Source organism: Oryzias melastigma, linkage group LG1, assembly GCF_002922805.2.
Source record: "Oryzias melastigma strain HK-1 linkage group LG1, ASM292280v2, whole genome shotgun sequence".
Lineage (NCBI taxonomy): Eukaryota > Metazoa > Chordata > Actinopteri > Beloniformes > Adrianichthyidae > Oryzias > Oryzias melastigma.
Window position 1 is genome coordinate 11,416,197 of NC_050512.1, and position 13,313 is coordinate 11,429,509.

The 13,313-nt window shown below is 38.4% G+C and overlaps 1 protein-coding gene across 2 annotated transcripts in view; it reads right to left on the bottom strand.

The window, feature by feature from the left end:
* ttyh3b (tweety family member 3b) overlaps positions 1-13,313 on the bottom strand; it is a 32,675-nt gene that overhangs the window by 2,535 nt on the left and 16,827 nt on the right. Inside the window, exons 4-14 of one of the 2 annotated variants that reach the window (XM_024259566.2) lie at positions 11,434-11,545; positions 11,141-11,361; positions 9,878-9,973; positions 9,657-9,729; positions 9,478-9,553; positions 7,955-8,010; positions 7,716-7,808; positions 7,531-7,623; positions 7,316-7,452; positions 3,750-3,920; positions 1,470-1,545 (exon numbers count right to left, since the gene is read on the bottom strand). In XM_024259566.2, the coding sequence (XP_024115334.1) occupies positions 1,470-1,545; positions 3,750-3,920; positions 7,316-7,452; positions 7,531-7,623; positions 7,716-7,808; positions 7,955-8,010; positions 9,478-9,553; positions 9,657-9,729; positions 9,878-9,973; positions 11,141-11,361; positions 11,434-11,545 (1,204 nt within the window). The remainder of the gene's footprint in view (positions 1-1,469; positions 1,546-3,749; positions 3,921-7,315; positions 7,453-7,530; positions 7,624-7,715; positions 7,809-7,954; positions 8,011-9,477; positions 9,554-9,656; positions 9,730-9,877; positions 9,974-11,140; positions 11,362-11,433; positions 11,546-13,313) is intronic. The other variant, XM_036211784.1, reaches the window with a different exon arrangement.

Consider the following 13,313-nt stretch of genomic DNA (forward strand, 5'->3'; position numbering starts at 1 on the left):
ACAGACAGATTGATAGATTACAGATGGATAGAAAGACTGTGACCAGTCATTTGGACAGCCAGGGGTTTACTACAGCAGCCAGTCATCATCTATGAGCTGATAATTCCCGGATGGTGTTACGGTGAATTAGAGGATGTGGTTCAATCATAGTTAGTGCTCTACTTCTGATGTAGAAGGTTAGCCTGGTAGGGAGTTAGTGGTCTGTAGTGAGGAACTAGGTAGTTAGAGTGGGAAACCTCTAGTCTCCAGCTCTGCAGATGACTCGTCAACGGTCCTGTGAGGTTCTGACGCTTCGTTTTTTTTAAATTATCGTTAAAGATGGAGCAGTGGAGTGCCACTGCGGCTGTTCGATGGTAAAAGGTGGCAAGGAACAGAAACATGGGACAACATACACCTCGACCAGAAGATGTACACATAGACACAGAGTGGAAACAAGAGGAAGGGAGCAGGAGCTGTAGAGGTGTGGGCTCCAGTTTGCTTAGGGGCGAATCAGTCAAATTTCTTTTTGTTGCTCAGTCTGATGCTACAATCACACCGGGCTCAGAAACGTCAGTTTTGAGTGGCCTCTTCTATTGAAAAGTCTATGTAAAGATGATCATTTGTGTGTTCAAAGGTCTCACACAAGTTTGATTTAATTGAAAGTTAAACCAGTTGAACTTTGACCAATCAGGGGACTCAGATTTGGTAGCATACTTTTCAAAACACGTAAAGTTAATCATTGAGGAGATATTAATCGTCCAGATTTCTATGTCTTTCATAAATTGGAATAGAGCTGTGATAGAAACATCTGGAGCGGTACATGCGCCAGTACTGGTTAGTGTGAACACCATCTGCTAAAAGAGCGTTCAGACACCACCGTTCAGTGTGTTCTTAAACGCCTGGTGTGTATGTAGCTTTAGTGTCCAAACTAAAAAAAAACAAAAGGCATCTAAAAGATTCGAATGAATCAAACTGGTCCAGTTTTACTGCAATTTGTAAATCCTGCATGAGAATATTCAGAAGAACGTGCCACAACAGTTTCTGGTGAAAAATGAGTTATTTTGTAATCTGAACGCTCCACACACAAACCACTCAGTCAACCAAACTCCTTCCATCAGAAATAGAGGCCAACTTAGAGCTGACACAACCACCTCACTTATGAGACCTACAAACCCCCCTCTTTAGAGTCAATCCTAGAGCGACAGTCATCCCCGGCTGCCAAAATGACCTTTGTGAAGGCGATCCACCGTCACGACTATTGTGAACACAGAGGACACTGGTGGGTGCTGTTGGGACAGAGGACCACCTTCCAATCTCCACACATAGCATGCCGTGAGACATCAGAGATGGCGCGGGCCAATTTCTTCCCAGCATGCTTTGGTCAGTCTCATTACTGAAAGCCATCTCTGTGGGGCTGTTCGTCTTCCAGCTATTCAGTGGGTTTTGGAAGATCACGGAGGGAGAGAGTATTCTAAAAAGTATGCACTTACAGAGGGTGGAGGGGACTCTCTGCCAATCAAGGGGGTGTTCTCACACCGGGGGTTCTGAAAGTTTGCGTTCTGGCTCCTGCGTTACAGAATAAGAGGTTACTGCGTTTGGTCACCCTGCTGCTGATGGTTGATCAGTTCCTGTTACTCGTCCGACAAAAGCGTACTCAGAAAAGTCTCCACAATGTTAAACCCTGACTTTCACTGGCTCTATTGTTAAATAATAAACTTAAAAATACACTTTTTTACAACAACTGCAAAAAGAAATCTTATCAGTGTGAGGAGCCGCAGGAATCTAAAGAACATGCACCTAATTTAAGGAGGTGGACTCGACAATGACGAGGGAAGCACTAACTATTGAATAAATGGGAATCTTTTAACATTTAAATACAAACTTTGAGATTCTAAATATTGTTTTCAGACAATTTGTTAAATAAAGGCTAAAAATGATGGAGCAGCCATCAGAACAAGATTTATCATAAACCAAAACAATATTCTGGGGCAGAACTAAAAAGCTAAACCTTTAATGAGATTTTTGGAAAACAAACTACGGTGGCCCTGAAGTGCAAATCACAACTAATCACTCAATGCAAAAATATGCTTAAGATCGCAACGATAATTAAAAAAGCAAAACAAAAAAGCCATTATATTTTGAAAAACAAAAAAAAAATTAAAACAAGAAATGAAATAAATATGAAACTTTTTGGAAAACAAAATAATTTCTGGAAACCAAAATAAAATGTAAAAGAATTAAACATAATAAGAAAGTGAGAAAGGTAGGTACTACGGGACATTGTTGATTGGATGATGATATCTAGTATCACTTGATGCCAAAGAACTTTCGGTTGAAAAGATGGACAAATATATCAAAGATGTCCTATAGTACCTTTTCTGGTTTGTGTACAAGAGAAAAAATCAATTTTGGAAAACAAAAGTATTTTATAAAAATGAAATGCTAAAAAATAAAACCAGAAAAGATAGGTACTAAGGGACATCGTTTGGCTTGATACTGGATTTGCTCCGTACGAACCATAAAACCTTATTAGTTTACGGAGATTGAAGACACATTTGAAAAAACTCAAACGCCAAAAATCAAACCTCATCATCCAATCAGTGATGTCTCATAGTACCTATCTTTTCCATTCATAAAATCTTTGTTCTTTAATATTTCATTTTAATTTCTGGAAATTACTTGTTTTTCTAAACACTTTATTTTTATTTCAATTAACTTTTTCGTAAGGTTTGGTTACTAGAAATTTGTTTTAATTTATTACATTTTTTTTTTATTTGTTTTGCTTTTGTAATTGTTATGATCTTTAAAACGCTGATTTATTGGTGTGATTTGGATTTCAGGACCACAGTAACTAAAGGAATTTTGTTAGAATGTGTTAATCTGCTCAAACAGCAAATAGCACTTCTTTAAAAGGTTAATCTCCTGTTTTCTTTTGGAACAAATCAAACTAATAATCTAGGATTTTTTAAATATTTTTTTCAAATTTAGTTACAACAAAATAACTAACATAACACGAAGTTACAAGACTTTAAATGCACAGGGGTTTCAAAGATCAAATGTAAGCATCTATGAGTGGCTAAATCTAGTTAAATATGATCTTTTCTTTTCAGGCCCCTTAGAAGTAATTAAAACATTCTGCAGATTTAATTTAAAATACGCAGAAACATCTGCTAAAGGGGTAAAAAAAAGGTCTTCTTATTTTGAGACAACAATACTACTCTCGTTTTCTCAAACTAAAACTATTTTGCTATTGAAAAACTTTATTAATAAATTAATTATTCTCGCAAGACACAAAATTTGGCATTTTTTCTTGAAAAACTGAGTTTTTTTAAATTCAGCTTTTGAAGTGTGTTTAGAAAAAAATGCAAAATCTACTGGAATAATGTGAGTTAGAACATGAAATTGTTCACACTTTCTGTGCAAGTCCACATATTCTTATCTCTAAATGGCTAAATCTAGTTAAATATGATCTTTTCTTTTCAGGCCCCTTAGAAGTAATTAAAACATGAGAGATCAGGATACTAAAAAAAAAAAAAAAGCTAGTAGACTTTTTCTAATAACATAAAACGGAAACCTAATAAAGAGTTTTAAATCCTAATGACAAATAAAGGAATTGTACAAAAGGCTGTGGCGTCTAACTAACAGCTTGGATTGTAGGCAGTACATATTGCTTTGCTACTGTTCTGCTCTGTGGGGAGAAGCATCATCTAGCGGTTGCAGGCGGTGTACTGGTCCTGCCAGCATGCAGCTAGCGGTGGGTGCTAACTCACATGTATTCAGTGACGGGGGCATTGCTGACAGTGTGTGCTGTAGCGGGCAGGCTAGCTTCGCTACCGTAGCTGGAGCCACAGCTGTAGAGACTGGGCATGTGAACGCGGTACAGGTTATCGTGCACACCGCGCGAGGCACCCGACTCGTCCTCTCCGTCCTCCTCATCCGTCCTTCAATTGGCCGAGGGGGTGGGCGGGTGGGGGGTTAAGGCGGGGGCAAGAGAGAGCGGTGATGGACAGAAGGGAGAGGGTAGAAGGGAGGGGAGATCCGAGAGAGACAAAAGAGCGTAAACAAGTGGTTGAAGAGGAGGTTAGGAAAGGGAAAGTGTACTTGTCACAACAGGAGCCTCAAAGGTACAAAGGACGCGGTAAGGCCATGCCTCAAGACCCAAAGCAGCTCAACAAGGAGAAACGCATTATGGACAGCATTCGTCAACACAGGAGTTCACTGCAATTGAATCCAGAGGACGCATAAAACTTTATTGAAACTCCTCGGAATGACAAACACCTACTCCAATGATCAAAACAACATCAGAAGGTGGAAACATGCAGTCAGAGTTTCATGCATTCACCCCTGCTGAGCTCCAATGATCAGAACTAACTGCTTCCACATCAAACTTAAGGGTTTTTCTCCTTTTCTTTGACATCCCTGTGTTCTTAATGAAACTTAAAGCAAAAGCGTCAAGCAAAAAAGAAAAAAAAGGATACACCATGGTTGAACTGAGAAAACCATTTTCAGAAATAAAAAAGAAAATAAAAAAACGGCCAGCAATGTAACTAAATGAGGCATTAAAAAGATGTGCTGATTTGGAAGTTGGATCTCTGGCTACAGACAAGAATTACAATGATCTTTTGTTGTACATACTTTCCTGTATTATGAAAACTAATAAAAGATCCAGAAATTAAGTATTCGTGGGCACTTTTTTTTGTGTAAAAGGATTATTTAATCCTGGTTTCATTTTTTTGTCAGAAAGACAGCAGAGTTGAAGATGTTGTGTCTTTATGTGACCACCAGGGGGAGATGTTTGCCTCCTTGAAAGAATTCTGAAGAATGCAACACATTAAGAGTAAAATGCTGCAACACAGCCAGCAGAAAAGGCACTAAGATGGTATTCTGGTTAATTCCAGGGTCAATGTTGGTCCATATTTCCAACCCAGACATTAAACTCTATTTTAACAGCTGCTTTACCTTTCAAACCAATGTTCCTTTAATCTGTGGATTTACAGTGTCTGGATGTAAAAAAAAAAAAAAAAAAAGGTGTTTTTGTGGGTTTATTATTTGATCGTCTCCTTCAATTTTCTTCACTATCCAGCATAATTGACTGAAGCCCCAAGCTTTTCCAAATCAGGACAGAGTAGAGAGGACGCAGGGGAAGAAACAGAAGGAGGAAGTGGGGCACAGAAAAAAAGATGTGTGGTGACATATTGTCTTAGACAATACAGGTGCTCCAAGTCAACCAACAAAAAAGAGAAAACAAAAGGTAGAAGGGAAACAGTGACGGGCACATGATAAAAACATGAGAAAGCTCCAAGGATGTGGTAACAGGAAGACACGTGGAAAGATACAGCAGTTTAGGAGTCGAACACAAGCAGAGTAATGACATGCATGAGCACCAAGTGGATTCTTTAAGCTGTTTAGTCTCTTAACTCAGTCAAACAATTATTAGTAGACATTAGAGACAGCAGTTTTCAAAATGCTACAGAGCACACAACATTTTAAGACATTCAGGTGTGTTTTGTGTTTCTTTTCCTCTGGGGGGCGTGGCTTAACTCAACTTTACTTCCATATTGAAGACCCACTCCGATGATAATTCATGTTCTTGTGGCATTTTGTCTGATGATGGAGGACACATGTATAGAAAATTAAGCTTAAATGTGCATTTCTGAGTATTTTTTTTATTCAAACTGGGTCTGGAGCAGACAAAAAATACAAGTGGAAAAAGAGATTACCAAATTTTCCGCACTGTAGGGTCCACCAGTTTATGAGAAGCGTCAAAGAATAGTCTATTTTCATATATAAGGCGCATTAAGCGAGACAAGAGACATAGATAAGTTAACCAGACTTGAACTATGTTCACAGTAGCTAGACCTTGTTCATTAGCTGCATTAGTATATTCAAGATATCTGTAACTCCAAATCTTGTTGCAACCTCTAAAAAAACGGACTGATAATGCTAAAATAAACGTAGCTACGCTAACTCCCAACCTTGTTAGTAACACATACAAAAACACAGTTTGACAACGCTATATTTTAGCTATGTTACTATATTCACAATACCTGTAACTCCCAACTTTGTTTCTAACACGTAAAAAACAGACTGATAATGCTAAAGCAAATGCTATTGTGACACATTACAAAAAAAATACACCCCGACAACGCTACACGTTAGCCACGTTTGTGTAGTCAAATTCCTGCTACTACCAATATTGTTGCAACGCATAAAAAAACAGACGAATACCACTAAAACAAACATTGTGACTGCGCTAACTCCCAACCTTGTTGGTAACACCTAAAAAAAACAGTCTGACACTACTACATGTTAGCTACGTTAGCTGTGTTAGCATATTCAAGATAACACCAAATCCTCTTTACAACTCATTTTGACAACATTTTGTCTTCTCAAAATCACTTCAATACCAGAAAATACAACCAGAGGATTGGATTTTAAGGTAAACAAACATTTTTTGGGGAAAAAAAGTCTTTTAAGTGCACCTTACTGCGGAAAATACGGTACTTGTGACGTAGAAAAAAACACTGGGCGGGCCCTGCTCCACTTCACAACGGGGAGAGGAAAGGGGGGTGGGGTTGATCCGTTCCCATGGTCCCACCGACAACTCTGAGGAGATTTTCTAATGAACGATTGCCGTTCTGCAGAAACTATGTCCTAAAAAATCAGACCTTTTTTTTTTGGCATAAAAGTGCATAATCATCATTTAAAGAGCACTGGAAAGGCTTTTAAAATAAAGAGGATCGGAGTGGGACTTTAAATGAAAGAAGAATAAACTAATCAAGTGTACGCTGCACTGTGAACGTTGGAGCAGCCCTGAGAATTTACCGTCCACAGACAGTGGAGCTCCTCTTCCGTCCACTGTTCAGTCCACACACAAGCGTGCTCCTCCAGGCTTTCAAATATTAATTTATTTCTGTAATTCAGAACTCCAGATGATACTTATTCTTGTTTAGCACTCCAGCTTCACACTGAATTTGTAGATTTCAATAAGAGAAGGAATTATGTTTTTTTTGGCCACACAGACAACTCCTGCTTCATTCAGAGGAGTCTGTAATAAGTGGCTGCTTGCCAAAGCTTGCAAGGAAATTCTCCTCACTTGTTGGAGGGATGGCTTATGATAAGGTGGAGTCCAGAGTTCGTCCTGATCTTGGAGTTTGAGGATGACAAGGGAGCATCCAACCTTTTATCAGTGATCTACTCTTCTCCTCTCTGTAGGTAATACTCACTACAAATATGTCCTAAACACATATCTCTGTTTTCAAAAGTGGATTAAGTTGAGCCACACCACACTGATGAGATGTGTGCGTGAGGAAGGTGTGACATCAGTCTGTGTTACCTCTTGTTGGGCCAGGTGTGTGGCACACTGCACACGATAGAGGAAAACATCAGAGCGGTGACAAAAGAGAAGAGAACCAGGTAAATGAGCCCCTCCACGCCGTCATAACACAGCCCAGTCAATGCCTGGACGTAGTCCTGAGGGGAGACGAAAAAGCGGTCAACATGCAAAAAAAAAAATGAAGATTGGAGGACTTTCATCAGGAAGAAACTCACCATGTGAAGGCTGCGACAGTCCACCAGAGCAGTCAGCTGATGGAGCCCGACCTCAGTAGAATTCAGAACAGACTGGATTTGTTCAAGACTCTCCTGTGGACACAACAAAAGGGGTTTTACAGCTTTCATTGTTCTCAGAGTGTTCCTCGGGGGCAATGCAGGCACGAGCACACCCAGACACACACCTTAGTGTTGGCATAATCACGTGTGGCTGATCTCAGTAACTCTGCCACATCATCCTGCATCTCCACCAAAGCTTTATGACTGCCGGACAGCCTCTGCAAAGTGCAGGAATATAACACACAAAGAAGAAGAAATGAAACTCCACAAATGTATGTATAGGCAGCATTAGTTTTCTGTTTGATTCCTCTATTTTGAATAAAAAGACCGCCAGATTTGAAGCAAACTGGGAAACAAAAAGTACCTGTTGGAAAGGATTCACTTGTCCAGAGCTGCACTTCAGGTAATACTGAAGAATATCTGGAAATATAGCAGTAAATCAGAAGGAATATTGCATCATGTTCGCCATTAAACAAAGTAATTCAATAAAGTTTTGCACTTCCTGAATCTCTCCAGTGATGCCAATTTAAAGTGTATTCATGTAACTTTGGGTGCTCAAGAGCACATTCACTGAAACAATAATATTATTAAAGTATGAAAGAAATGCAGCGTAAAATTTCCCACTTGTATTTTGTCCGTGAATGCAACACATTAGCTAAACTAGTGTAACAGAGTTTATGCATCTATTTATTCAGTTCTATTATTTAAAAAAATAAGAAAACACACTTCAACCATAGAAGAAGAAACATTTTTCAACCCTTCAAAATAAAATGGCATAGCTGTCGACTTAAAAGCAAAGAATCCAGCGCGATATTTTGCTTTTATTATGCTTTATTGTGCCTTTCTTAACAAACGCAGGTGTTATGCTGAGATATAAACTATTTGTAGAAAAAAAGTGTTGCATCTAATTGCACTGAGGATTATAATGTAATATTTTTGGGTTTTTTTGTGAATTTAGGAACATTTAGAGGAATCTGAGTTTTTCTAGCTAAACTTAGTTGTCAATCGTCATTTTCTTATTGTGAAAAATCCTCCTGTAAGTAATATTGATTGAAAAAAGTTTACAAAAAAAAAGATTATTTGATTAAGAACCATTCATTTGGTGTGGTTCTTAAATTTTCGTATATAGTTGTGTTGTGGTTTCATTAATCAGAAACATTTAAAAGTCTTTGATTTAGCACAACTTTAATTTCTATTTCAGTATGATTTGAGGTCACATTTAACATTTTCTCATTGTGATTGTTGGCAACCATCAATGATTTGCTATGACTATTAAAATACCTGCAGATAGAAAACCAGAGGGGGCATTATTCTGAATGCATCAAATTTATTTGGATAAATTCTACATAAATGGTTTTGGAGCTGCTGGCACTGATTTCTAAAACAGACCCTGTTCTCTCAGCCATTAAGAATGTATCCAACTACATCTGTTAATGAATATTTTTCAGAGTAGAGCAGTGAAAAATGTAAATTCCAAAAAGATGTTCTTGGTCTTTTGAAGTCTCAGAGAAGGAGAGTGAGAAGAGTGAATTGTGTAAACAAGACTGCGGATGCACTGCAGTCAGCAAAGAAAGACAAGGAGCTTTCAGATACTCTAGTGTCAGTCAAAGTCAGTCCCAGTGGATGCACATGCTGGCACATGCACACTTCTAAAAATAGAAGCCACAAAAATGGCTGGAGATTAAACTCTGTTTAGGGTTTAATGTATTTTCTTTTTTTTATTTACCACGTGTGTAAAGTCAAATGACCGATACACATATGAAATGCATGAACTGATTTTAATTTTTTTTAAACAAAAAATGTTAAAAAAGTTAAATGATCTAATTGGTTTTGGCCTAAACTTTGCAAATGTTTTGCAGCAATGGGTCACACAATTCTTCCCCCTACCTTGGTTGATGACAGCGTTTTCTTTGGTTACCGTGGTGATGTAAGTATCCGGTGAAACGCAGAAGTCGCTGGCTGACTGTAAAAAGGGTAACCACACAGTGAATGCGCACTCAGAGCGCAGGGATTACATCATTGCCAGAGAGCAGAGAGCTCTGCCACGTTGCCGTGGTTACACTTACAGCAGCAGCAGCCAATTCCAGGCCCAGAGAACCCCAGCTGATGATCAAAGTGAGAACCCCCAGGAAACACACTCTGCAGAACACAGACACGTTAATGTTAGGAAAATCAGGCCTGAGCTCCATGTGACCCGCGTTACACACAATTTGCAAAAAGAAGCTAAAAGCTGGAATGGGGTTGGTCCAATAGGAGAAGATTCAGGGAATGACTCGGTGTAACTCACCCAATCAGGGTGCTTCTGGAGTTGCGGATCAGACCAAATAGAACCAGCAGACAAATGAGAACATCGAACAGCAGCAGGCCAAGGTAACCCAGCCACCTGTAAAGACAGACACATTCAGGGATTTACACAAACACACTAACACAACCAGGAGTTGTTAAAATAAACACAAAATATGATGCAGTGCTTTGGTGATTAAAGACCTACTCCATGCTAATTGATGTTTTTAACATGATCTTTTTCTCAGGATGTAGGGCATAACTTTACCGTTTACTGTTTTTGTCCGTCTCCTTTTCAAATGGCGTTGTATTCTGCTGTGCTTTATGGCAATAAAATGTCATGATTCTTTCATAACCTTGAAATATAAGGTCTTGATCAAAATAAGAATACAATAAATATCAGACACAACATCCGATTCTAATCAAATCTGAAATTTCGTGATCGGATCACAACATCTCTACTGGGAGCGCTTTTAAAATAGATCAAAAGATGATCAGAGTATCTATTTAAGCTCTTAACTGTGTTCATATCGCATCACTGACTCATAATACGGACAATGGGTGACATTCTATTGAAATTAATAAAATAAAAGATGAAGAGCTGTCATCTCCAAACTAAAGTAAGTATGGCAAGGTGAGCATAAGCCCTTAAGCCCTTCATCGATGGAGATATACTGTTAGCTTTATACAAATAGGATGTGTCTGTCCATTAATCTCATCAAGAGAACAAGCGTGTCCCTCATTGTATAAAAAGGCTTACTAAGTACTCATACGAATGCATCAGCAGTAATTTGAGCCTTTTTCCTGTGAGATGGACGCTCAAGCACAGATAGAAGTCTGGGAGGAAAAAAAAAACAGATGTCTGTGTTAACAGAGGAAACCTGAGACAGGAACTCGCTTGAGCACAGAAGACATTTCCACTCAGTTCATCCTTTTGGCTTTGAGGAACTTTTCTGCACACATTTGATCTATGGATTCCCTCTTCAGTAACAGAACTGTGTTGAGTGGTAACGTCCCTCTGAGACCTTGTGATACTGGGCCAAAAAACATGATGCCTTTTCAGCCTGACCAGCAAACAGCTTTAGTTTTTACGATCGACCTTCAAGATTTCCACAAGTTTGAATAGTTTCCTAAAAAAAAAAAGCTCCTCTTTTGATGTTGAAGGCCTTTTTTTCTAAGCAATATTTCCCTTTTTTTTCCTAATCCATGACTCCTTTAGCATCTTTGACGAGATAATCATAATTTGTTGAATATTTGAATATTATACCTGTAAAAGTCAAAGGCCTCTGTTTTTCGTGCCAGGTCTTCCAGTGAGATTTCCGTGTTTGACCAGAAGGGAACGTCCACCATCAGCCTCACCAACTCGTCCAGCTGACCCTGCACCTTCTGGACGATGGACACATAGTCCGTCTGATCCTGGAAGGCTGTTTCCAACTGGACCAAGTTCTCCTCCACTGTCTGGTTTAAGGCTAGGGCGCTGTCTGACACCTGCAGAGAAATCAAAGGCGTTTACAAATGTTTCAAAGTTGCTTAGAAATCCTTTTTAGCAGTGTGGCTCACCAGTTTTTCCACCCCGGAAACGGTACTGTTGGCATGACGAAGAGAATAAACCAATCGAGCGGCTCCATCGCTTGACTCCCCGTTTCCATAGAATCCCACAGCGATGCCAGCACTTGAGGCAGAAACAACAGCAAGCAAGTGTTAACTTTTACTGTCAGGTGGACAATAATGAATGTTTTTGTTTACAGCAAAACTGACATCTAACTGACAAGTATTTGGTTTTCTTTGATAACAGCATACGCCACTGAGCTCTTAATTCTTTTTGTGTCACCAAACCACCCCAGGCCAACACACACACAACCCCCACAAGGATACACACACACACACACACACACAATAACTGGGTCACCAGGCCACAAACAACATGATCCCTCTATCCCATGGCCCCAAAATTCACACAAAGACCTCCATGCCACTAAATCTGGGGTCCTCTTCCCCAAACAGTAGTTTTTTTCCTCTTCTGTTTAATCACATCAAACTCTCACATCCTTTCCCTTCATCCTGTGAGAGCTGGGCTGCCTTCTCCTGTGCGATTGTCTCTAGAAGTGTACTCCCTGCACTGATGATGCTCTGCTACAACACTACAGTAGACAGACTCTGAAAGAGAAATTTATAGCCATTGTTAAGTCAATTCATTCCAGCCCATTACATCTTTAAACAAACCCATGTTACAAGTGCTTTTATGATGCATGTGGATTTAGAGGTTTCTGATGCACTAATGGGGTTAAAGAAACAGAGCAAAGAGCAATCTGTAGGAAAAACTGATTTTTTATGTCATATTATTACTCCTTATTTATTTTTACATTTTAGTTCTTCCTTTTATTTACGTTTCTGTGATTTATTATTGCACATTTTCTGTCCTCGTGACTTTTACAGATTCTTACTCCTGCAGACTCTTCAAAAATATCATCAGTTTAATGAGACTTTTCAGAAATCACCTTGTATTGATCAAAAAAGGCAGATTAGTTCATATTTTGGAGTAAAACACAAAACTATCACAGAGTCTATTTCAATAACAAACAACCGCTCACAGAGATGATTTAGCGTCTGCTTCAGTCCCTTTCTGACTGAATTCAAAAAGATTTTCTTGACCTTGAACAAACACAACTTCTCCAGATTAGACAGTAAATGTACTATGACGAAGTGTAGAAAATTTACAAAAAACAAAACAGGTTTGGCTCAATTGCAAACAAGTTATCTAAGCAGAACTACTAAGCAATCTGTTAAATTGTACTTTATTATTATTTGTAGCATACTTGTTCTTATGTACTTATTGCATAATTCACACAATGACAGACAACTGTGTATAAATAAAAGGACAACAAACACAGACTTTTGCATTAAATTGTTCAGGAATACTGTTGCTCTGTATTATTGGCAGCATAAGACAAAAAATATCTATATTAGTATCCTAACATTCTAATAATATGTGAAATGAAAGTTGAATATTGAAATTTAAAGAAATATAAAGCTTTAATCACAGATATATATTTTTGTAATTGTATACCATGGCCAATGTTCAGTGTTGGGAATACCTCATGACAAAATTAATGTAATATATCACTAATAACTGTAAATTAACATAACAAAACTGCAGCAAGACAGTGATCCTTAAAGGATAATCTCTGAACTTTTTTTGCGAGTGATAACATTATAAAAGCCAATTAAAAATTAAAAAGCCCCGAACCCTTTCAAAATCCTTCATGTCAACATGGAAGAAACATTACAAGCTCTATTCTACTAATACAGGAAGCACAGTTTTTGTTTAAAACAAAAGAAAAACAGATTAAACAAACTTATTTTTTTAATAATCACAACGACCCCTAAAGAAAATTCAATATCCATTGTCCAAAGAGTGCGCATGTGTCCACAATAGAAGA